The 25,750-nt window shown below is 41.5% G+C and overlaps 2 protein-coding genes across 2 annotated transcripts; both read right to left on the reverse strand.

The window, feature by feature from the left end:
- Positions 1 to 1,436: 1,436 nt before the first annotated feature.
- On the reverse strand, positions 1,437 to 7,526 carry LOC311031153 (glycylpeptide N-tetradecanoyltransferase 1-like). The gene is made up of 12 exons (XM_084037291.1): positions 7,377 to 7,526; positions 5,136 to 5,241; positions 4,699 to 4,843; positions 4,486 to 4,604; positions 4,274 to 4,365; positions 3,970 to 4,086; positions 3,481 to 3,651; positions 3,283 to 3,391; positions 3,023 to 3,193; positions 2,752 to 2,916; positions 2,527 to 2,664; positions 1,437 to 2,099 (listed from the first exon to the last, which is right to left on the reverse strand). Exons 1-12 carry the CDS (start codon positions 7,478 to 7,480, stop codon positions 2,079 to 2,081), a joined length of 1,458 nt encoding a protein of 485 aa, XP_083893417.1. The 5' UTR covers positions 7,481 to 7,526; the 3' UTR covers positions 1,437 to 2,078.
- A 989-nt stretch (positions 7,527 to 8,515) lies between these two features.
- On the reverse strand, positions 8,516 to 25,483 carry plcd3a (phospholipase C, delta 3a). The gene is made up of 15 exons (XM_084036971.1): positions 25,265 to 25,483; positions 18,602 to 18,769; positions 15,175 to 15,403; positions 14,318 to 14,447; positions 13,540 to 13,765; positions 12,722 to 12,923; positions 12,463 to 12,607; positions 12,034 to 12,186; positions 11,788 to 11,940; positions 11,540 to 11,690; positions 11,275 to 11,391; positions 10,840 to 11,018; positions 10,369 to 10,504; positions 9,891 to 10,040; positions 8,516 to 9,812 (listed from the first exon to the last, which is right to left on the reverse strand). The coding sequence occupies exons 1-15, from the start codon at positions 25,353 to 25,355 to the stop codon at positions 9,670 to 9,672; spliced, it is 2,373 nt and encodes a 790-aa protein (XP_083893097.1). The 5' UTR covers positions 25,356 to 25,483; the 3' UTR covers positions 8,516 to 9,669.
- Positions 25,484 to 25,750: the final 267 nt, after the last annotated feature.

Here is a 25,750-nt window from a genome sequence, read left to right on the forward strand (position 1 = left end):
GCCTTGCTTTGGGACACGTCAGGCGGCGTCACAGTGTTAACCAATCAGCGTCTTATGAGACCGGAAGAACGCCCCTACAGTGTATCACAACTGGAAAAAACGGGCCTCTGCTTGATCTGTCTAATAGACCCCCGAGAGTCCCCATGTAACACACAGTGAGTTGAAAATCTGCAGTGTCCAAAAAATAAAAAATAAAAAATAAATTAAAAAAAAGCACAGGGTATCACTTGCCTTGTAGCATTAGCAAATGTGGTCTTGTTTTACAGTTTGACAAAAAAAAAATCTTAACATCCGCATATTAGCTTTTATAGCTTCCATCCATCGAGGAAATTCATGAGATCCGGTTTTAATCTACAGATAAATTAGGCTTAAGTGAGTGAACCTTGAGGTAAGACTTTTCTACCAATGCTTTACTACTACTTTGATTCTCATGAACATTGACAAAATCCTCACAGCAACTTCTAGATTTTATTTTTGCTCAAAAAAACAAAAAGAAAATCACCTGCATCTTCACATTCTTTTTCTGCATCATAAACACCATGAGACCCATTCTTCTTTTACAGCCATTTGCAAATAGAACCAACATTTTACATAAGAAACACTTTGAATGGGGGGGCATTTCCCCAGTCATCATCCTCACCACTCACTCTGCATAATGTCCTGGAAGTCCAGACTGATTTGCAAGAGTCCAGTTCCAACACCCACTTTGAATCTCAGACTTCTAAAACTGACACCACCTTCGAGATCAGCGTAGAGCTCCAAATGCTGTATTGAGGTGAAATGCTAAGTTCAATGCTCATATTTAATATTATTTTTTGTTTTAATTTCTCAATAAAGCTCATAAAAGTATGTGATGTTGTGATCATGCCACCAAACAAACCATGGTCTTCTCCCTATGCAGCTAAGACCTAAATGCAGCCTCTGCTTTGCCAGTTTTGGCTGTGGGTGCATTTTTATGTTCGACTATATTAATCTGTATGACTATTTTTAAAATTTCCCTCAAGAAAAGTCTGCATAATGAGAACAAAGTCCTCAGAATTGCCCTCAAGCACCTTTGATTTCGACTTAAGCTCTTGCACACATTTTTCAGGAATCTATGTCAAAGCCTGAGAGCCCATAAAGGTGGACATTGAAACTGGTGCAGTTAAACTAAGAGGTGTCATTACAAATCTGATTCCCGCTGATAAATGTGTTGTGTAAACCCCATCAGAATGCCTTCAACCTCTGCGTGGAAGTCTAACCTCATCCAATACACCCCCCTCCTCCAAATGAACTGGTCCATTGATATCAGTCCGTGTTTCAGAGCTTCTTCTGTTAGTGTAGTAAGCTGAGGGGGAAGGCTATGAAAGTTAATACAGATGAATTAAAACCTCCAGAAGGCATAAGCATCTTTTCCATAATGACTGGTAGAACAAACCGTTTGATGAGGGGGGGAAAAAAGACACAAGGTCAAGCTTGACAAGAGAAATCTTAACAGAAGCCCTTATCTGGTGTCCACTTTTGGTATTTATTACCTCACCCTTTTGAACCTTTTCCTCTTTAAAATATTTTTTCATCATTTTTTTTTTTTTTTTTATCTCTAAAACTTAAGGATGACTGATTAATTTTAATTGCAAAAAGCACTTCCAACATTGAGGAGTCAAACAAAACAGAATTATCTAGTCTGTATGTGTTAGGGAATAATCCACAGAAATGTTTGATATTATTTACATGTATTGTATGTTTTGTAAGTATGCCAACAGTGACTGTTTGATATACAGTAATCTGTGCAAACTGTTCTTGTGTGTATGTGTGTTTGGTACAATCAAGACAGCTCTCAGATGAAATACAGTTGGTTGTGATGTAACAATGGCTTAAGGTCCATGTGATCGAGGAAAGAGGAAGAGCAGTGAGACTCTCCCCACCTCCCTGCCTGGCAGCGGTAGTGCAGGTCAAAGTTCAAAAGGTCAAAAAGTAAAAATGGGCGGTGGGTTTTCCTTCCCTGAAGCAGGAAGTCATCAGTCCATCTCTCAGGTGGTCAGTGCGATGGTGCCGTCTCCTGGCCGGTTGGTGACACTTGTTTATGGCGTAAATGAATGTCACTGCAGCACCAACCCAACCTAAAAGAGAAAGAGTGGAGCCATTTGAAAAGCAGTTACAAAGACACTTTTGGGAAACTTTAATACATTTGAGACTTGCCCTTATTGATACTATGAACTTCCTAGCTGCTGTAGATGTAAGTGTTTGCTACAGTGTGTCTGATGGTGCCGATTGAAACCACAAAAAGGATTTAACAGCCTCCTGTGCAACAATCATACTTTTATGCATGTAAAGAGCCTCAACAACCCGCAATCTGATGCAACATTTTGGAACTAACATTACAGCATTACCACCTACAGCAGACTACAGAAAAGTGGTGTAATTGAAATTGAAAACTTAAAATACCTTCTAGGGCTTTTATTGGAGGAAACTAATCTCTTTTACAGACTTCAACACCTGCATAAAACCGCAGATTATGATATAAATAAGTCACCCCAGTAAATATACCTTTTCTGAGCCCATGCTAGGACACTTCCAATTGTACAGATAATACTGTAGATTTCCATCACCGATGCCGAACTTAAGCTTCTCCAAGAAATTCTTGTTTTCCATTAGATCCAGTGCATTGAAGACGTCAAACCCTTTCTGGATAAATAGATGAGAAAAGAAGACTCATTAGTTCCCTGAGAGTTAACATTTCAGAGAAGACACACAGATTGAAGAGGAACACACCGATTTGGCCAGGATGAGGGCATCAGACATCAGGTCGAGCAGGGGGGTGGTGGTGTGCACGTTGTAGAAGGAGTACGCTGCTTTTAGACTGCGGTGCACAGGGTGGTTCATGATGGTGGAGGGCAGTGTGTAGAAACTCAGGAAATCTGTTGCCTTACCATCGTTCTGTTAAGAGAACAACATGCATATCTATATAGCTTCTCAATACAAAACACACTATAAAAAGAGTGTAAAATTGTTTAAAGATGTCTGGAATATATATTTTCTTTACCTCCACCAGGTAAGTGTCGATAATATTCTCCCGGGGCAGCAGCCAGTGTTCTACCTCCTCCGGGCTCATGGCGGGCACCAGGTTAAACTGGCTCAGGTACTCACGGAGGAGGCGATGCACCAATGGCACATCCTTCTTGGTCATCACACGCAGACCTGAAGTCTTAGGAGCCTGAAGGAGAGACGCCAAGGGACGGGCAGGATAAATACCTAGCAGGGTAATGTGGTCCATTTGTGTTTGTCAAATATGTTTTCACCAACCTCAGGCAGACGGTACAACTTCATGGTGCGCTGCATAGTCATGTTCCTGCTCAGGTGGGAGAACTTTACCTCAATTAGTTTGCGTGGGTTCAAAGAGCGATGCCAGTACCTGTGCAAACAAGCAAACGGTGACACAGAAAATTAAAAAGAGAGACGGGTGGGTGCATAGTAGTACATGAACTATTGTGTTTGACCCACCTGCATGTGCCTACAGGTTTGGGCAGTACCACTCCAGCAGTGTAAACTGCCTGAAAGATACCCTGCAGGTTGACCCGTCTGGTGATTTCTCTTATCAGAACCGGAGCAACTCGTTTGGAGCGAAGCTTCTTGTGGACGCAGAGGAAATTGATCTCAACCATTTTCTTCTCTCTAAACATCAATAAAAATAATGCATTATGTGAACAACTGCACCAAACTCAAACCAGAATAGTGACCAGTGAATTAAAAAAACAAAAGAAAGACACTTATATCATAGTAATACATACTATGTATATTAGTATTACTGAACATATAGGCATCATAAAAGAAGAAGTTATGGCATAACAGATGGAGTAGATGTCGTGAGTGGTAACAGAGTGCATGTAATGTGGAAGTGAGTGAAATAATAAAACAAAACAGAATATCTCACATAGCATGTGATCTATTTTATTCAATACATTATATATTTATGCTGCACTGTTCACTTACATGTCGTAGATACAGATGGAAGCAGGAATGGCACTGATGAAGCCTACCAGCTTCTGGTTGGAGTTAACTCTCACCCCACAATGCCACTGGGGCAGCCAGCCAGGGGGACGCAGGGCCCTGAGAAAGAGATAAGTCAGCAATTCAATTGAACACATAACTTTTATACCATCAATAATATTTGATCAAATGTGTTTTCAAAGTGCTTTACAAAAAGAAAGTATGTTGTCCAGATATATCAAGTAATTTTAATTAAACATGCTTGCCAGGTGTAAATTGGAAGAATATTAGTTCTGAAAATACATACCAGAGCAGGAACTCGGGGGAGTAGTCAAATCGGAACATGTTGTCATCATCTTCGACATAGTTTTCGTTGAGAAGGGTGTAAAGCTCCTTGAGCTGGTTTTACAGAAAATGAATTAGACGTTAAGCCGCAACCTTTTAACGTGACAGGCGAGTAATGTAGAAGAACAAGATTTTTTTCTGACAATACATGAGTGTGTGTATATAGTCTCTTACCACGCCAGAGTTCCCCAAGTCGAGGGTATCCCAGCTGAAGCCCTGTGGGAGGCTGTAAGGCTCCTCACGAATGTTGTCTTTGTCAGGTTCAATGGAGCCATGTGATGTCACAGTCTCCCCTGAAGGAAAATAACACAGTTTCTGTACATGAAGCATGGAATCCCACAATACATGACATTCACTTGTTTGTAGGTTTTAATACAAACATCATACCTAGCTTGGGCACAGGCTGTGTGTCCCAGAACTGGTAACTCCTCCGAGTGGCCTCCTCCATGGTTTTGGCAGGGCCTTGGCCTACAGAGAACAGTTCAATGGCCTTTTGGATCTCCTGTAGCTTATCGGCTGGCAACGAATTCACCTATTTGCAAAATACAGGCATAAATCAACAGTGTTAAAAGGGGCCAATCCAGATAAATAAATAATTACTTTTTATTTTGTTTGGGATGAGGGCCAAGGTAGATAAGACGTTCAATGATGCGGATGCAAGCATGCAATGTCTAATCAGCAGAGGGCTGCACTGTGAGCTTGAGATTTCTCCATATCACAGTCTACAACAGAAAACTTGGTTATGCCTTCTGGGTGGTTTACCCATCCTTGAGCACCATCTTGTAGTAGAAAACATGTTACTTCATAAAATTGAAATGTCATACCTTGGCAAGAGGGTCCTGAGCTGCTTCTGGGGCACCAGATTTCTTCTTCTTTTTCTGCTTCTTTTTCTTCTTCTTGGCACCAGTGTCGTCACCCAGACCCCTTTCACTGAAAAGACAGAAATAGGAAGCATCCAAATGAGTGTACTAGAGGAAAGCGATGCCCTGCTCAAAATGGATTATTTTAAATCATTACCTGGAATATGCTTACAACACAGTAGGATGATTAAAACAGCAATACACACACTTGTATGTAATGCTGTACATAAACCAATCTAATCAGTCAATCATCAAACTTAATTAATTAAAACATGCTTCATATTATCCCAGAGGAAGACACTTCTTTGGAAAAAGTTAAATACAGCGTTTTTTAAACCACCCAGGTAAAACAGACCTATCAGGTATCGACTAATCGACGAAGCTGCATCGACTATCTAATCGTTTCGGCTCTACATACTTGAATGCTGGATTACAAAGTCCTACAAACTATTATCTCTCTTATTTACAATGTCAGTAATGAAACAAAGTCACTGTTAGACTTGCGCAGTTATTTAACCCAACATAAAGTCACGAGAAACTGGCAGGACACATTAGGCAGAGTACTAGAAACATACGGACTGTGTCCCTCTCCATCACCTGTATCAGCAGCTTGTGTTGATACAGGAGATTCAAATGGATGGTATTAAAATCGGCATACACTGGTCGTCTCTGAAACCACCTCCCACAGTCTGGGCGCCATAAACCATTTTCTGATAATTTCAAACACGAGGAGCCACACAAACCCCCACCCATCATCTGGCCTGAGAAAGACTATATACTTACAGAGGATAATCTCATTAGTGTCCGAGGGAAGAGAGAGGCCAAGCACTGGCCTGTATTTGTAACACCAGCACAGATGGTGAGTCACATGACCTCTGGAAGAAGTCTGTATGGTATCTGTGCTTGTGTACATATGTATGTACAAGAGGTCAGTGAGTAAAAAGGACAATGGACAACAAAACATTCAATAGTTTGTTCCACAGGCTTCCAATGCAACAGAGTAGACCAGCTAACAGCCAGAACCACTCTTTGTTTCTGTGTGTTGGGTGCAGGCGAGTTACATGTGTTGTTTGAACACAGCAACGGCGAAGCTCACATTAGCTTCACTTCCATTAATAAATAGTGTCATCACTTTCCCCGCTGTGGTGGGTTGGGTTGAAAAATATATATTTCTGTTGCACAAAATTATGTTTATTGCTTTCCCCCCCCCTCTCTCATAAAACACTGGACGCCTTTCACCTTCAGAAAGAAGATTCACAATGTGGTCAAGCTGCTCACAGCTCATGATCAAACTAAAAGGCAGTAACTTGTGATTATGGGTCACCGATTTATTTGCAGATGTCACAAGTCGCATTAAAAAAACGGCAGAGCAACACTTTCCCCCATTGGCAGAAAACGCTTTTACCGTGAGCAGGACACGCCTTAATATTTGCAAGCTACAAGCTTCATGTGTGTCAACGCTTGGTGAACATTAACAGAAGCCGAAGCCGAACAAATTAGGATTTCCATCAAAGCCATTTTCCAGTAACGTGAGACTAATTTAGGATCTTTCATATTTCTAGGATTAAAAAAGGGAATTAAAAGCTGTGCTGACTCCTCAGCTGACAAGGCCTGTCCGGACAGAGTATATGATCTAGTTGCATGTCTAACAACGTGCAGATTTTACCTGTTTCACTTTTTGTTCGGCTACTGTCTCAACCCAGATCCACTTACAGACAATAGGGGTTTGACAGCTATGCTAGCACGCAAGCTAACACGCTAAATGTCAACTGGGGTTGCCATGAATTGCGTCAGTTACAGGCAGTCTGTAATATATACATGCAAATAAAATACGTCACATTGTCAACTTAATAAAAAAGACGGCACTTTTTCTGTAAGTTGTACAAGTGACAGTAATGTATTAACGCTACATAACTGCTTTCAAGCGTACTTTGGGTTTGCTACCCCCATACTACGCCTTGAATCCGAGCAGCACGAAGCCCGCCCACACGAGGGACAGAACGCACTCTCGGCCAATCACGTCAAAGAACTAGCAAACAAACGGCGTTTCCAACCAATAGCCTAAAGGCAAGTGGACGGGACAACCTCCATGGATGGCTGTCTATCCCGACAGCTCGCCGACGCTTTAGTTTGCTCTCGCTTTGACAAAGTGTGCAGCGACGTGACATAGATTACAACCCCGTGCTGCTAAGCCTCCCTCCTTACCCATCTTCAGAGTGGTGCTCTTCATTTTCACAGTCGCTACAGTGCCCGTGGTCCTCTACATCTTCCTTCTCCGGCATCGGTGCTGTCTCATTCTCATCCGCCATCTTCAACCAGGAAGTGAGAAGCCACCGCGTGCCCTCGACGGCTTTAAAGCTCCTCTGATGCTATTGGCTCAGAGCGGTGATGGAAATGTCTTCACTGTTGTCCTCTCCTTGTTATAAGAGGCTATGGTGAACAGACGCTCCGGATTTTCTCTTCTTCTCTTACACATACAAGTGTGATTAGAGCCACGTGGTCTGCATGAAGGGAAATTAAAATCGTGTATTTTCTAATTAGCCTTTTGGAAAATGAGTTCTTTTAGTTTAGATACTTTAACTAAAGTAAAATATCTGAGTACTTTTTCCAACACTGATAACCTGATTTCAGTGATTAAAGCAGTATGGTAACATTTTCTAATGAGAGACCCCAAATTCTAAATAAAGGCTATAATAATCTGTTAATCGTTTTACATTTATATGTGATGTTCTTGGATTAAAAATACTGCTGCATGATGGAGATGCATGGTTTTCACTGGGACACAAAGGCATAGACATGTGTACTATGTAAAGTAATCAGTAGCTAAAGCTGTCAGACAAATGTAATGGAGTAAAAAGTACAATGTTTTTCGACTGAGATATTGTGTAGTAGTATAAACCTAAAATATGTATATATATAAAGTGACAAAACCAATATGGTACCATGTTCACATAAGATGCCCTTCATAACATGGTAGTGAGCTGGCTGTGTTCTTGGTTGATAATTGTTTTACAAATGTTTTGTGGGGGCTACAATGCCTATGTCCATCTTAAAGAAGTGACGTCACCCAGGGCAACGGTGTGGCTTAAAGGTGTGTCTTTAATAGTTTTAGGACAGGCCCACAGCACTCTGCCCTTCTCCTACAGATTACCACTCTGCAAGGAGTTTAGCTGTTAAGTTTAGTGTTAAAGGCAAACCACAAATGCAATGTGGACATATCCCTCCATACGCTGTATCATGCGCAACCCCTACCTCTGTATACACACATACTCTGTCTATCTCTCTCTCTTTTTCATAGTGTGTGCACAAGCAATACCAAAACACAGCAATATGTTATTAGTGCCTTTATGAAAACAGTATTTTCTCTTGCATACATAATAGTAACTGCTACTCACACAACATAGGCTTTTTACGCTTTAACACTGCAAAGTCATACTGCACCATTTCTTACATGCTATTTAAATCCATCCGCATAAGTTATTGCTGTAATTACAGTTATCGATGCGCAGCACCTTTCAATACTGCACCGTTTTATTATCAGGGAAGCTCATAAGAGTATTAAATGATTAACCGGAGCCTAAAGTAATAGGTGGTTATGTTAGAATGTTGCAGGTTTGCTAATAGTAAGGAGCCTACAAGCAAATACATTAACAGTTATGTTGACATGTGTGTAATGAGGCAAACACAACACTGTCATTTGTAAGAATGTCACGTTTAAGTTAATACTGTTTATATTTCAAGTTAATTTGTAATTTGTGGAAAAAATATTGACATAACATTAAAAGTGCCAAGTATCTGGAGTATCAAGTAAGACATCATCATTTGTTCAACCACCATGAATAAAACAATCTGATCACTGAAACATTAATACATATGAATTACATCACATTTAGTGTTAAAACACAAACAATCATAACGGTAATATCTATAATTTTTTTTAAGAACATGCTTGGATTCCCACTTAATGTATGAGACAGCTTGTTTAAGTAAGTGCTGTTTCTTTTTATCCTTCCTTGCCTTTCTTCAGTCTTTAAGTTCAAGCCAAATACTTCTGTGTAAAAATGTAAAAATATTTCTAGAATCAAAAATACAAAAGGATGAAATAACACTTTTTCACAACAGATTATGACAACCGCCTACATGAGAGTTAAAAACAGTAAAATTAATTTTGAAACAAGTCCCACATTGGTGTAATGTATGAACCACAATCCTCTGTGCCCTGTTTCCAGAGCAGCTCTGACAAGATACTCCCACAGTGTATCATGGATTCATTAAACAGCCTGAGGCAATTAATTTGCTTAGAGCCAGCCCACTTCTTCATCTCTGAAAAACAACATCTTTCCCCCTGCCGCCGGAAGTGGCTCAGTGTAAATTGGACGACTTGAGGTCTGGGCTGGGAGTCTGGCTGGCAGCAACAGAAGCAGACTCTCTCTGCTCACATTCAGGGCTCCTTTTCCAACCTTTGTTGTCGGAAAATGCAGCTCAGTTCAGATGCACGTCATGCCTTGCCTTTGGCAATGGCCATACGCTCTGACACAGATTTGATGGGAACTCCTCTGCGGGTCACTTTGACATGGATGAAGAGTGAGCTGGGGGACAGACTGGAACCATCTGCCTTCAATAAATGAACGTGTCGATAACCTGAGAAGAGAGCGTATGTTACAAACATGCCACAGCGATGACCGGTTTATAATATGCACAGGGGACCTTTATGAGCACCTGTTCGGAGGCTTATGAAAGGTACAGTGAACTGCCCCACAAAGTCGTTTTTGGCAGTGTGATCATGATCCTCCACTACAAAGCGCACCAGGGCCAGGTCAGGGACCTGCAGCTGAAAGCTCAGAGTGCAGTCCCATCGTGGGTTGAAACCTGTAGAGGGTGCACAAGAGCTGTAAATACATCATCCAGTGTGTTTTACAAACTATTCATTGGGTTGGACAGGAAAGGATCCTGCACACATATATCAAAGATCTGTGCTGCTTAATACTATCATCTGTTGCCTTCTGCATTCCCATAATTATAAATTAAAACAATGACAAACAGCATTACAGCATACAGTAACATTATTTCACAGTAAAAATAGGTCTGTATGAAAATACAGTGTTCTGCTTAAAACATTCATATAGGTTATAATATGAGGTCGACACTTCACTGTAAACGTTTTTTTTTTGTGTGATTTTTGACATCTCAGAGTTACCATTGTTGTCAATGCGGTGAGTTTTGTTTCTTGCATTATCAATAGCCACCCCATGAATTTCCACCCACACTTGTGGGTCCACAATGGAGCTAGCCTTCTCTGTGTTGATTTTTGGGAGCTGCTGGGCAGAGATTATCTGAAAAGCAGAGTGCGAGAAGTCATTACATCAAATCCTGATGGTGAAACTATATTCAAGTCAAGTCAAATGTATTTTTTTATTTGTACAGCCCCAAAACACCAAATAGGCCCTCACAATATATGCAGCATATAACGGCCTAAATTTGTTAGTGCCTCATTTCAGAGAAAGATCACAAAAACTTGAATGGGAAAAATTAGGAAATGTGCAAGATAAACAAACACACAATAGGTGTACAGAATTGTATTGCAGTATATCAAAAATCAAAGTAAGATTTTAAGATGGTTTCGGGTCAACCAATCAGAATTTGCTGTAACACTCAATAGGTCACTCACTCGTATAGTCAGCTGGGTGGGGATGTGACCGGGACCTCCTCCCGTGTTCTCTGGGTTAAATTCGGAGGTGGGGCTGCACAGAAAGGCTGGTTTAAGAACGTATCCACAGCGACCATTGGGGAGGAAGCGACCCTGGTTGAGGTCCATCTGCTCTCCGGGTGTCTGGAAGTTCAGAGCCACTGCACAGCACAGACAGTGGAGTCAGTAACACGGCAAGCCACTGTCTGTGCCAACAGAAAACAGCAAAGCATAAGTGAATGCTGTCAGTCAGTGAAAGCCGGTGACATCAGCGTGCTTTGATCGAGCAGCAATTAGCAGGAATTAGTCAGTATAACATTTCTTTGGCACTTACTGAACACATAATGTTTTCCAAATGAATTGCCTTAATGTGCTGCCATTAGAACAGCATCCAAGCTTCTAGTCTGGAATACTAACCCATCTGGCAGCCTCCGTTCCACATTTCCTGAGGATCATAGTTGGATGATTGGAGGCGCTGGCCAGAGGGGTAGATCCGGCTCAGCTGCCTGCTATTGTGTCTCACAAACAGCTTTCCTGCAAATAAAAAGAAGAAATCCACATGCCATGATACACTGGAGGCTGATTATTTTTTGTGTAGTATCAGCTGCAGTAAAGCAATGTCAGACAATCTTTTTGACTTTCTATCTGTAATGTCAAGATGCAATTATTCCCAGTGTTGTACCAGAGTCTTTGATGAGCCTGAGGGCTTCACTTTCAGAGAAGGAGGACATTTCATTGGGAGGTTTTTCACATGCATTTTCAAAGCCACGGAAGGGAACACTTCTGCAGTACACCACAAGCTCTGACAGCTCTGGGCTCAGCTTCGAACAGACCTGGGAAGGGCAAATTCAAACAGAAAAGAAAATTGGACGATTACCTAAAACCCTTGAACAGCTTCCAAGGCGTAATCGCAAGTCTTCCTGAACTGACCTTTGCAGGATCCTTCTTGGAGGTGTTCTTGTTGCTGTTTGCTAGTTCATCTTCAGAGCTTGAAGAGAAGCTGGCATGGCTGCCAGTCTTGCTCAGCTGGCCCAAGTGAGGAATCTGCTTCTTCCCTTTTACCAGAATACAACCCTTAAGCTCCTGCAACCAAGGTTATTGGAACAAATTACTTCATGAGAAAACCAGACAGACAGATGTCTTTGAAAAATAATAATCCAGCTGTGTGTGTTGCACCTCAGGAGAAGGCAGATCCTTCGGTGGCTTTGCACTGAGGGGCTTGGTGAGCAGTTTGCTGCCCAGGATGGTGCGGAGGTGTTTGGCCATGACAGCCTGTTGCTCCACAGAACAGTGGTTCTCCAAGGACAGGACGATAGGGTACGGGGATGCCTGTAGGGAGAAACACGGGAAAACATACAGTATGCAAAGCCATTAAATTGCAATTAGATCACTTGACAGCAATGTAAGATCTAACACTGTAATGCTATAGTCTGTCAAAGGCAAAATACCACAGGGTTGCCTCAGAGCCAAGTATGCAACCACAAGAAGTGCAGTGGGCTGTGAAAGCAAGAAGTCTTACTGGCTACTCACTTATTTCATTACCGAGGAGCAGCAAGCATACTGCCATAGCTGAGGCTTTACACCATTAAATCAAGTTCCTCTTACCTTGAAGGCGTACTGGGCGATGGTTTCAATGACCTCCTTGAAAGGGACTTTGGACGTGAGAGTGTGGCCATGATAGATGACAGGTTCACCTTTATCTCCATCCCAGCAGTCCAGCTCTACACAGCGACAGCCCTGGTTCAGAGCCCTGTCAGTGAAAGACACGTACTTGATCTCACACCTCAGGTGGATCATACAAACGAAGAAGACCTGAATAGGTTTTGAGCATGGGTTGATGTTTGATGAGTCTCTCTCTGAATACCTGATATATGGCTCAGTGCTGCTGGCGCCGGTGACTTGGTCCTTGGTAAGGTAAGTGTTGTGCGATGAGGAGATGAAGTAATGGGACAAGGGGCGGCTCATGTCCTGGTAGACTCTGGCATGGTCAGGGTTCACAACATCATTCTCCCGGGACAGCATGTACATGGTGAAACCATTCTGGGTCATGAAGTGGTTCTTCTGAGCTGCAATAGATGGCAAACATGTTCAAAGGATCTTTTAGCAAATGCATCAGAGAAACTGGTGAGACTCAAGGATTTAAACAACATGTAGGACTATGGTACATGTGAGACGAGTAAGCCAGGTTTACACTGATTCACAGCCTTCTTCTCTCACACTGATTGAACATCTAAACAGCATTTAAATCATTGCACCCTATGAACTTTATTTTGGAAACTTTTAATAATCTTCATAATAATTTACAACATAGATTTCCTAATCTTCATCTTCTAAAAGCATCTCACTCATTTAGTTTAAATTATGTTTGTAACTTTTGAGAGAAAAAATAACATATTCTTCCATTTACAATGTTAAGTTTATGAGAAACAAAATGCAACATTGGTCAAGTCAACAATAGTTTATTTTATGTTATTATTTACTTTATTTATGAATGAGCCCCTTTGCTCTTTTTTTCTATCAGTGTTCTCCTTTTTTTTTTTCTTCTTCTGTGCATCCCGTTGTTATGCAGTGGGGGTTTTTGCCAAACACCTTTGTCATTGTTTCAAACAATGACAAAGTGTTTATATGAAAATATTGTGTGGTGATTCTCTGAAGCCTTTAATGACTGCTTGTTGGACCTACCCCAGTCATTGAGCTCGTAGGTGAGTATGAGGCCCTGAGCATGATTCAATGAGGCGTCCTCTCCTTGGTCCCCCAGGAAGTCGCGCAGCTCAGCAGTGGCGAGCACACAACCATTACTTGAATAGTGTCTGAAGACGGAGTCCAGCTCGGGCCGTCGCAGCAGCTCCCTGCAGAACTCCTCGATCTCTACATGATCCAGACGTCCATCCCCGGATCGGTCAGCCCTCTAGGATGCAGGGGACAGGGATGAGTTAAAAAAGACAAACAATCGAACACACACAGAGACAGACATCAAACGCAGCGTGTTTTTACTTTGGGAATGCTTCAAATTCCCTGTGATGAAACAATTCAACCCAGTTGTGTGTACTTACATTAAAAATACGACTCTCTGAGGAAGGTCAGTATTGAAAATTGCATCGGGAAGGAGCATAAAAACCAACAATTCTGCTATAATAGAGAGCTGAGGGACATAGCAGGCAGTAATGCCCCGCAACAAATACTTAACTAGCTCTTGATTTGTTGTGTGGAAGATAAGAGGGAGGGGATGAAGAATGGAGGGGGGTTGGTGGTTGGCTTGCCGCTGGCTTGGTAATTGAACACAGACTCTAGACTCCAGGGTGTCACAGTCAACTGACACGAGCAAAAATATCACCAACTCTACATTATTCCCTCTCTTCTTACATCCAAGGCTTTCAGTAGTCAGCTCACAAAAAATGACATCTCCTGAATATATTTGCAAGGTGAAGAAAACTAACACAATACACATGATGCCCCTGACCTTGAACAAACAGCGGGCATACTGCTCACTCAGGTCAATGTTGATCATCTGGAGCAGCCGCTTGACCTCGTCGTAGCTCATCTTGCCATCCTGGTTCTGATCCGCTCTCCTCAGGTAGCCTCGGATCCAAGTGTAGAGGGTTAAGGAATAAAACCAGACAAACACCTAAAGACCACAGTTCATCGATTAAGGCAGTCTTTGGATTCATAATGTGCAGATACACTTACATTATACAATTTCTTTTATTTAGCCCACCCTCATCGATATTAAGGGGGTGGACAAAATAATAGAAACAGTATAATGCAACAGCACCGCAAACCGGCACATCAAAAAGCATATAGCCAATTGTTAATGGCATGTAGCTTCTACCATGAAAATACATGTTTCAGGTAGTTATTGCAAATCTCAACGGACAGAAGCATCTGTCAAATATATTTACTCTTATCCAACTGCATGAAGGAGTCAACAGCAACAAGAGACTAATTATAGTTCGTTGTCACCTGCACATCACCAGGCTACTTTATGAAACATATAACAAGATAGCATCAATATAATTGTCCCGATGACTTGTGATATGTTCACAAAACTAAAAATATCTCTCTGGAGAAGCAGAGAGTATCTTAATGTTATACTACCTGATAGCTACAGTCATATTATCCTCTGGCGATGAGGGATTATAACTAACAGTGATGGCTGGACTATATTTAGACAAGACGTTTTTGTGAAGTCATTACTGCTCACCTTAGCTATGCTGTGGACGTGGGATGGCACATGTGACAAGCAGAGTCAGTCGCCATAGCAATGCTGCCTCAGCTAGGCTATATTTATTCTAGCATATTGGAAATTGGGCAGGATATTGGTCCAGTTTTTGCTTCTGGGTCATGTTGGCCACATGCTCCTTTAAAGTGCGGAGCCCTCGCACCCAGTGCTGGGCATCATCCTCAGAGGGGCACAGCAGGTCCAGGCTTTTCCTTGCCCCTCTGAAGACCACCGTGAAGCACTGGCTCTCCGGCACCGACCCCGACAGCCGCCTCAGCGCCTCGGACTGGCAGCCTTCACGCACACACTCCACTTCTGTCACTGCGACTGGAAGAGGAAAGGGAAAGAAGAGTTCCTGTGTTTTTGAGTAAACAGAGCTCTGCCGCAAGGAGTGGAGCAGCTAAAGGTCTACCGTCATGTGCTTTCAGCAAGCAGAGTGCCATAGAAACAGGACTGTAAAATATAACATGTACTATGCATACTTCTCAACAGGATAATTTTAACCTGCGACTTTAACAGCACACAAACTGACACGCAAGTGAAGGCTGCACTTTCAGTTTGTGCCCTGCCTACAGTCAAGCAGGGTGTCAGTTGAGCATGTGTTTTATAATAGTTTTTTATTATTATTATTGTTGCAAGACAGAAGACAAAACATTAACAGAGCAACAAAAACACAACAAAAAACAAACAAAAACAGTGACTACAGGACAAGAGTTGTTGTCTTGTGTGTGCGTGTGCGTTTTTGTGTTCAGACAGTCAGTCGTCTGTGTGCGTGTGTGTGTATGCACATGTGTGTGTGTGTGTGTGGGTCCGTGTGTGTGTGTGTGTGTGTGTGTGTGTGTGTGTGTGTGTGTGTGTGTGTGTGTGGGTGTGTGTGTGTGTGTGTGTGTGTGTGTGTGTGTGTGTGTGTGTGTGGGTGCGTGCCGGGATGTGCATGTTTGCAATGTATGTGTCTACACAGACAGTCTGGGACAAAGTCTATAGGGTGAATGCGAGGGAAAGGGGTGGGGTTTATGGGCTAAAGGGAGATCATAAGACAAACAACAACAAAAAATAAACAAATAAATATGGGTCAGAAAAGAAAATAATATATACACATACAAAGACACATACATACACATTATAATAATAATCAGAATAATAAATAATCAGAAAAAGAAACATGTATTACTACAACCACCACCAACACTACCACTATGAATAATAAAGATATCTATAATAATGAAGGTAATAAGAGTATATCAATTATAATAATAATAATAATAATAATAATAATAATAATAATAATAATAATAATAATAATAGTGGAGGAGCTCTTGTGTTGTTGAGTAAACAGAGCTCTGCCACAAAGGAGTGGAGCAGCTATGTCTACCGTCATGTGCTTTCAGCAAGCAGAGTGCCATAGAAACAGGACTATAAAATATAGCATGCACTACTTCTCAACAGGAACATTTTAACCTGCGACTTTAACAGCACACAGACTGACAGTTTCATTTTGCGCTCTGCTGACAAGCAGGATGGAAGTTGAGCAGGGTTTTAGTTATTATCTCAACATGGTGGCTATACAGGTTTATTTTGAGGGTTGATATATGGGATATAAAGAAAAGGACTAAAGTATCTACAGCCATGTTGTGAGGCTGCGTTATCTAAATCTCAACATGAAGATAAGCTGTTAGCATGCTAGTAATTAATACCAATCCATAAAAAAAAAACATAAAATACCAATCCATGTTGTAAATGTTGAGATATTTCACAGTTAGATTCACACTATGATCTAGATGGACAATATCAAAATATATATATATATTAAAAAAAAGTGGACGACCCAACAAACATGATGCATGGCTGAAAACTTTCCTTTTTTTATACTTTTTATTTATTTATGTCACAGGCCAAAGTGGTTGAGATTTACAACGTCTTGTGATCTGTTTATCTCGTATTTGCAGAGCTCTGGTGAGTCTGGACACATCTGGCAAACAAAGAAACTGGCTCCTTGCATCCTAACACAACAACTTGATTCAGTACATGAGCTTGTCTAGTTGGGTATTAAGCACTGTCTGTCCTGACAATAGAAGCATTCTCTTGCTGGAGGTCATAAAGCCTCTCTGACCCACCTCTTCAAAATGACTCCACATTCCTCCGTTGTTGTCTTCCCAGCGACTTGGTAAAAGTGACATTAATGTGAGTGTGTTTGTGTGTGTGTGTGTGTGTGTTGTGTTGTGTTCAATGCCAAGTGAGCATCAGGCGCAGCATTGAACTGCAAGTGCCAGATCACACTGGACCTGAAGAACCCCCTTGGACCTCGGAAAAGAGGAACTGAGCCAAACCTCCTGGATTCACGCACACACACCTTAACACACACAGGTATGTTCCCCAGCAGCCTGCCAGTGTGGATTATCAGTATCTGTCCGCTGAAGAAGCCCCACTGTCCTAACATTGTAACACGCGTCGCCCTCAAGTGTTACACGCTGCAACTCGACCACTCTTCGGTCTATTTCAGGAGCGGCTGCAGCACAATCAAGACTGCCTTCACCAAACCTTCCTACCCACCCTCCCTCTCTGTAAAGCTGGCGGGGGTCGCATTAAACTGCATTTCAGCATCAGGATGGAGCGCACAAACAGAGGAAAGGTGGGACAGCTAAAACATCAAGCAACGAGGAAGAAAATGAAAGAGGCTGAGTGCTTTTCATTCTCCTCAAAGATTTAGCTATGTAAACATGAAATCAATGCCCTGCACTTTGGAATTCTCTCTGAAGTCTAATCTCCTTTGTTTGAGTCTCTTTTCTGTGTCAATATGAAGCATGGAATTGCCTCCGCTGAGGTCAAATAAACTAATAGCAGTCTCTATCAAGGAAGTTATATATTATTGGGTTTGTGCAGCAATTTATGTGGTTTTGGTATACTGACATTATTTTGGTAAGCATGATAACATATTACCTTCCCAGTAATACAGAATAACTCACACAATTTTGGTGCATTGTGGGTCCTCTGACCCATAACCTTAAATAAAAGTGAGCCAGCATACTGCACTCGATTATTTGCAAGTCCAGGTTTATGTAACGGTACATAAATTACACATGATTATTTAGCCAGATTGCCGAGTCCACAATAAGACTCCTCATTCGCCGTGGAGGCAAACGGCCCCTTTAATAAGGCAAAGTAGAAGTGAGGGCATGAGAAAGAGTCGAGATAAAACAGCTCAACAAGTCTGAACAATAAGCCGGCTGAATGGGCGGGCCGATTTACCTCCCAGTCTGTACTGGTCTGGTGGAAGACCTGCTCTCCAACTTACACCCTTGGAGACCAGTTTCCTTCCAGTCAAAGCCCTTTTCCTCTAATCTGATATCGCTCAAGTTTCCTCTCTCAGAACCAATTTCTATTCATGAGTGCGCTCACATTCAGAGCTACATTACCTCTTTAACCCACCTCACTTCTTTAAACTAGACCTTGGTCCTTAACCTCTTTTCCACCTTAAAGACACACACACACTTCCTGATTATAAAGACAAGTTTCAGCAATACTCACATGTCTGCTGGGCTTTGGCTTTCCTGGAGCTCTTAGTGGATTCACACCACACAGTGAGTCCGTCATCCAGCAGCCGCAGGTGTCGGCTCTTCTGCCACCTTGAAGAGCGAACTTTCACCATGTTGGAGCCCTGCATCATCACACGTACGTCCTCATTATCCAGCAGCCCTGGGACACACCCACACACACACACACAGCCACGCACACACACACACACACACACACACACACACACACACACACACACACACACACACACACACACACACACACACACACACACACACACACACACACACACACACAACAACAAAACAAAACCGGAAGATTTACTCTAAAAATAAACTGTGGTTCAGTTTGATGTTATGTCAAGGTGTGTAAGGTTTCTAAAAATATTCGTCTCACTCTGTGACGCTCTGATTAGCCACAGTGGGGCGTTCAGCTCAATGCTAACATGCTCACAATGACAATGCTAGCATGCTGATGTTTACCATGTCCACCATCTTAGTTTAGTGTGTTAGCATGCTTTGCTAATTAGCACAAAGTGCTACCAAGACTGATAATGTTGCAGGTATTTGTTTTTCCAACCTCATCTGCCAAACATTTTACAATGCCAAACTCTCAAACAACTGCAATATGTCAGCAATACAAAAACAGACCCTGTTGACTGTATTTGACAAGTTGACCTCACATACAGTCAACATTGTTCTGCTTACCCTAAACCCAAGGCTGTGTTTTATATACAAATCGCGGAGGAACTTACCTGTGCTGAAGGTTTTTTTTTGTTTGCTGAGTGAATGCTTTTATAGATTATGTTGGAAAGCGACTTGATTTTTTTTTTTTTTTGAACAAAGTAACATTTCTTTTGCATTTTCTTCCAGCCTTGACTTGAACAAGGTACTTTAAGAATGAAGCTGGGAGAAATCAAAGGCTGAGATGTCGGCCATGATATTTTGTAGATTTATATCTGCATTGGGACAGGAGAAGGCCAACAGACAGAGTTTGCCTGGCTGAACCATTCATAGCTCCTATAACCATCATATGAGAATTTAATCAAGAAGCTAAAAGAGGCAGAGCCTCAGAATGGAGACATATATTAGTATTTGTTGTCAGCATTGAAAGGATCAGGGCATGTTATAGAAGAAAATAAAAGCTGAAAGCAGGAAGCATGTTGGACACACAACACAGGTTTGAGTCCAACATGGAGAGTTGACAGTAAGTTAAAGCCCAGACATGTGGTATCACTGAAACAGAGGAGGAGAGCATATTTGAGGTTTGGACTATCAAAAAAGACAATTTGAAGATGTCCCATTGGCCTTTTTTTATTTATTTTTTTATTTTATTTCCTCTGATTATTTATACACCAAACATTTAGATAGCTACTCAAACAAACAATAAAGCTGACAACATAATTGAGAATGAATACAATTGTTAGCTGCAGGTCTAGCCTAAAGCTGATTATTACTTTGGACTGCAGGGTTGAAGGTGAATTGAGATCCAAGTGTTTACATACTAGTTCAAACATGACAGAACAGACAACTCGGGGTGGGATCCAGTACTCTGGAGTGGACATTTCTGCATGAATCATATGTAGAGTTATACAAGTTTTGTTAATATACTCCATATTGTTTGATTATTTTGTCATGATATGAAGTGTTTTTTTTCTCCAAATGATGTATGAAATGAAGCGGCTGTATATTTAGGACAGATTTACTGATTAATCTTGATTATTTGGTCTGCGTCGGTCTGGCATTCCACACATTTCCTGATACACACTCCATTCTAGTGGTAGTGGTAATGCACCATAACCCTGTTTGCCAGGACTTCAACGCCATTTGGCTGTCTTTGTATTACTTTAAAGACAAATTATTGTAAATGTTTATAACGGTAGATATCCTCGCACAACCTCTCATCAAAATAAACATCCACTGTGTTGACTTCTTCTTCTTGGCAAACCAGCTAGAGGTGCAACACCAAATGGACTGGAGTGTGGAACAAAACCATCCATACACAAATTCTGGGCTGCACGCAGATGTGGAAAGTAGAACTTTGCCTTGATAGCAGCTGTCTTAGAGGGAGGAAATGGCGTGTGTTGGAAGCCCCAAGCCAAATTTCAAATAACTGGGATGAAAATGTTCAGACATTCAAGCACAAAACTGGTATAACGCTTCTGCATTTACATTTTCAAAAAGTGGACATTTTTCACTAACTCTCATCACTAAAATCAACTGACAATTTCGTTTTTAAATGTTTAGTTAAGTACATGGTCATAATATGTAATATGAAATAATATGTAACTTATTATGACAAAATCATGCAACTGTGACATACGTGTTCATTAAACACATTCCGCTATGCCTCATTGCTTCATTTGCAGGAATGAATGGGGCCTCTCACAGAGCATTTTTCTCTTTCAGGACTTTTCAAAGAAAAAGTCTAAGCAAACTCTCACTCTTATCAAATGAATCCTCAGGATTAAATCTCCTTTGCTCACCCAAAAACATTTGTCCAGACACAGTTGGCATAGTTTTATTTTAACTTAAATTACAGTCCTCATACTATTTGTGCCAAATGGCTGACAAACTTCCTTGAAGGGCCCCCGAAGCTGCAGCACAACGGTAACTGCTCTCCCTCCCCCCGACTAGAAACCAATTGAGTGCAGCCGTGGATCTCTCCCCATCAGGGTAGAACACAAAGAAATCCCCCTACCAGCCCTCCATCCATAACAACCCTGTTTTCCCAAGCTGTTACCACATGCAAGGCATTCCCACAATCAGAGTACATGGGCCAGATTAACTGCAGGTCATTGACCACGCTAAGCTGCCCAAACAGCCTTAACAGCTTCTCTCTCAACCCACTGCTTCACCTTTTATTATTGCATCTTTAGCCAAATCCATGTTCTTGCTTTCCTGTAGTGCATCGTTTTAAAAACTTACAGAACAAGGGTGCACAAGGCTGAAAGAGTTGGCTATTGCACAGTTCATTTAAACAGATGCACATTCACATTTTCATACACTACACGATCCTGAAAGCCTCTTTATTTAAGGGTGTAAATGGAGGGATGGGCATGATTCTTCAGGCTAGAGAGCTGAATTGTGTTTTCTCTTCATTGGCCCCTGCAGAAAATCTAGTTGACATCCACTTCATCAGATAGTCAAAGCCCTGTATGCTGACTGACTAGCAACCACGCCGATGTATTTTAAAGCAAGCATTTCAACAGTAATGAGAAAAGAAGCTGAATTAGCAACGTTGGATAGGAAAGACAGTTAAAAGGGTCTACACCCATGCTAGCTGCCAGCCGAGCACAAGACTGTTTTGAGCTGAATGCTAGTGTCAACATGCTAACAGTCTCTAAATGGCAATGCCAACATGCTGATGTTAAGTATGTAATATGTATCATGTTTACCATCTCAATTTAGCACAGCAACATCATGCTAACGTTTGATAATTAGCACTATACAAGGTATAACCGAGGATGATGGGAAAGTCCTTAGTTTGGAAGGCAATGCTAACATGCTGACTTTTCCAAATGCTAGCATCTTCACCATCTTAGTTTAGCATATGGTATCTTGCTAGCATTTGTTAATTTGCCTCAAAGTACAGCTGATGCAGATATCTGGTAACCAAGCAGACAGAATGTTCACTCTAATCTATGATGATTTACATAAAAGCATCAATGTGAACCTCAGCACTACATGAAAAGCCGAAAGGATTCATCGGAACAATGAATGTCTGTCAATCCATCCTTGTTAATGGTATTTCAGTCTGGTGGTCCAAAGTGGTGGACCAGCTTGCCTATAGACCATCAAAGAGCTAAAAACTTGTAAAACAGTGGAATTACTAACAGCCCCATGTGAGAACAAAAAAAATACACATTCAAATCAATCCCATAAGGAACATTTCTCTGAGGGTGTGTCCACGCTGTGAGCAGCGGGTGGATCAGAATGAAAATAACCATATCGGGTGGTCAGTAAGGTTGTGTCTACATGAGTCCTCTTCACTCAGGCCCACATACCAGCTCCTCCTAGGACATGGTTCACGTTTCTCTCTACATAACAACTGTCACGAGAGCCAGCTAGCAAGGATTCTACACTTGCATAAAGATAGACAAGTTAGGGTGTTGTTGACATGATATAGGCCATTGGCCAATTAAATTTCCCTAATTCTGTCCCACAGCTGTCCCTATTAAGACGGGTCAGCTAGCAAGTAGGACATCTCTTACCATAAGGTTCAGTTTTTACTGAAAATGATGATATCCAGAGTTAAAAGGTGATCTTAGGAATGCTTGACAAAAAAAAAATACTGCCCTTTGGAATTGTTACTCTCAAGATTAGAAATAAACTTTGTTCTTTTGAAATACAGAATTACTGCCAATGATTGTTTTCGGAAATGAAAGCAATATGCATTTCAAGCACTTCAAAAGGATCACTCTGTCACATCCTCTTTGTCTTTCATAATGAATTCATTCATTTACTCATCAATGAGCAGGATATGACTACACAGTGAAGAGGCCATAATCACAGACAGGAGGTCATGTTATGTGAAGCTAACAGATTGATTAAAATCAGTTATAAATATCTGGAGAGTGACTTTTAGTTTCTTTACTCATTTGAAGAAAAAAGGTTAATTATCTTGTCAAATATTAATTAACAACATATATATTAACCAAAGATATGCTCCTGAATCGCAGTGTGCGTCTCGCCTATCTGGAAGCTAAAGAGGGTTACAGATTTTAAGAAAAGATAGACAATTTAATGAGTAACCATTCTAATTTCTCCAGAATATATAGTTTATACTTCTGCACTGTTGTTTATTTCTTTGTACATTGACAGCAATGCAAAAACTGGAGTGAAATTTGTGTGTTTGGGGTCAATTAGACCCCAGAGAAGTCTAAATCCCTATCAGACCATTGTCATGTCAGACCAAATCAATAAAGTTATGGATTTTGATGTGTAAATGATGGTTGTTCTCTCTTATTGCTATGTTTCACTTTCACAGAGTTGCGTAGTTAACGCTGCCAACAACTGTGAGCTATCTCTGAAAGCATATCCCAAATTTAAAAAACCCTCTGGGGACGTACGTAGCAGGGAATATATTTGTCCATGTGCACCCTTGTTTGTTGATTCAAACAGAGACTATCTCAAATCTAACAAACCTCAGGTTCACATGAGGCTTAAAAGGCTTCTACAGTGTCATGTGACACCACACGCAAATGACCAAACTACAGCGTACGGTGTTTTCCATCTGAACTAAGGATTAAAACGAAACTAAGTCACTTCGGGTTGGAGGCCACCTGACTGATTTACGACGACACATGGTCAAAAGGGGTCGGGGTCGGGGTCGGGATCGAGGGGAGGGGTGTGTGACCTCACTAGCTTTATTATTCAGTACTAGCGGGACGCTCAAATATAGAGTTGCCAGTTGCGCATTACATTTTCGGGATATACAGTTTCATAACTCAAACATCAGAAGTGCTTGAACAAGTGTCTGCATAGTGTCAGAGTTTCAACATAGTCTGCTGTGTCAATGCCACAGTCCAGATCCGTGCACACACACACTGCTGTGCAAACGTGAAGATTTAAGTTCAGTGTTCAGGGATTAAACGTTTGGAGGAGGATTTAAGTTATCTGAATACAAAAATGAACAAAATATGATATGTTACAAGACGATGTGCTATATTTATTTGTGAAATCATGGATACAGTCATTGTATCGCACGTATTTATGTCCCAAATAAAGTTCTCCGTAGGTTATACAAAACTTTTAAATTCTTAATTTCATGCTGTTAACCCAATAATGTAAAAATATAATTTGTCATAGGATAAATAGGTCAAAGAGTGGTCCAGATTTCCAGACATCCAGTATCTTCTCAGAGATCCTGACAGGTGCTCAGTCGTTGTTCAGCAGGTGTCTATTTTGGGGCGAGGTGTGACCATGAGCTGGAAGTGCTTGAGTGAAGCAGCCTATGACTGCTGGACTGAGAGCCAGTAGGCTGGGATGGGAACCGTGAGGAGCCTGAATCACATCAGTGGGCTCATGAGTGACTTCACAAACACATGATCACTTCAGATACACCCACACTGACCATTTCAGCTCTGGTTGATGTGCTATTATGGGCTGATTACCAGCAAAAAAAAGAGCTCTTAGACACGTCTTATACTGTTTTCTCTATATATCCACTCTATTACTTGTTTTGTTGTTTTTTACTTGAGGGTACAAGCAGGCAACTGTATGCAACAAGCACATAGACAATAAACAGTCCTGAATTAACAAAATATATTTAAATGAAGCCAAATAGTCCTCACCAGTAGCTAGGAAAGTACATAAGGAAAGTCAAATAATCTATTTTAAAAGGATGCAACACTAGTACTTAAGTATTATAGCAATGACAATGACAAGTACAAACCACCGTGATAAAAGCCTCTTTATCACCACTAAAATACAACAGACTACTAACAACCTACTCAAATGTTGTATGAATACATTATAAAGTGTGATTAAAATCACAGTCACTCAGATACGTTAATGGGATATGAGGCGATACCTGGGGGGGAAAAGACTAAACTCATATTTAAGTCCTATTTAAGTATCATCATGGTGTTTTTTCTCGTTAAAGGAAAGGAAAGAAACGGAAAGGAGCTTAACGGTTTGGAAGTTTCCTTACCGAGCCTCCCAATGGGGTCCATCGTCTTCTCGGCCGCGTTCCCCCGCTGCTCTCTGGGACCGGCGGCCGCTGACTTACCGCTGCCTAACATTACTGCAACTCCAGCGAAAATAACTGCAGGCTACAACGTGAATACTCGAGGCCTGCGATATCAAATACGTCTGGGAGTGTGCAGGTGTATTGACAGAGCTGCGCTGTCCCAGAAAGTCCCCCGATCACAGAGAGTGAGACGGCCAGCTAAGCGCAACAGTTATTGGTTTCCCACATGTTAGGAGTCCCTCCCCGGCGCTGCTCTCCATGCCTGTGCGTAACATGACTCCAAACAAGGCGCACACTTTACGCACTCCCTCCTCCTCCTCCTCCTCCTCCTCCTGCCCCAACACACACCGACGAACTGAAGGAACCGGTGACGCTCAAGTCTCTGCACATGAGTGCTTTTACTCAAATACTGTATTTTGAGGTAGTTGTACTGCACTTGAGTCTTAC

The sequence above is a fragment of the Eutrigla gurnardus genome (genome assembly GCF_963514095.1).
Source record: "Eutrigla gurnardus genome assembly, chromosome: 20".
Taxonomy (NCBI): Eukaryota; Metazoa; Chordata; class Actinopteri; order Perciformes; family Triglidae; genus Eutrigla; species Eutrigla gurnardus.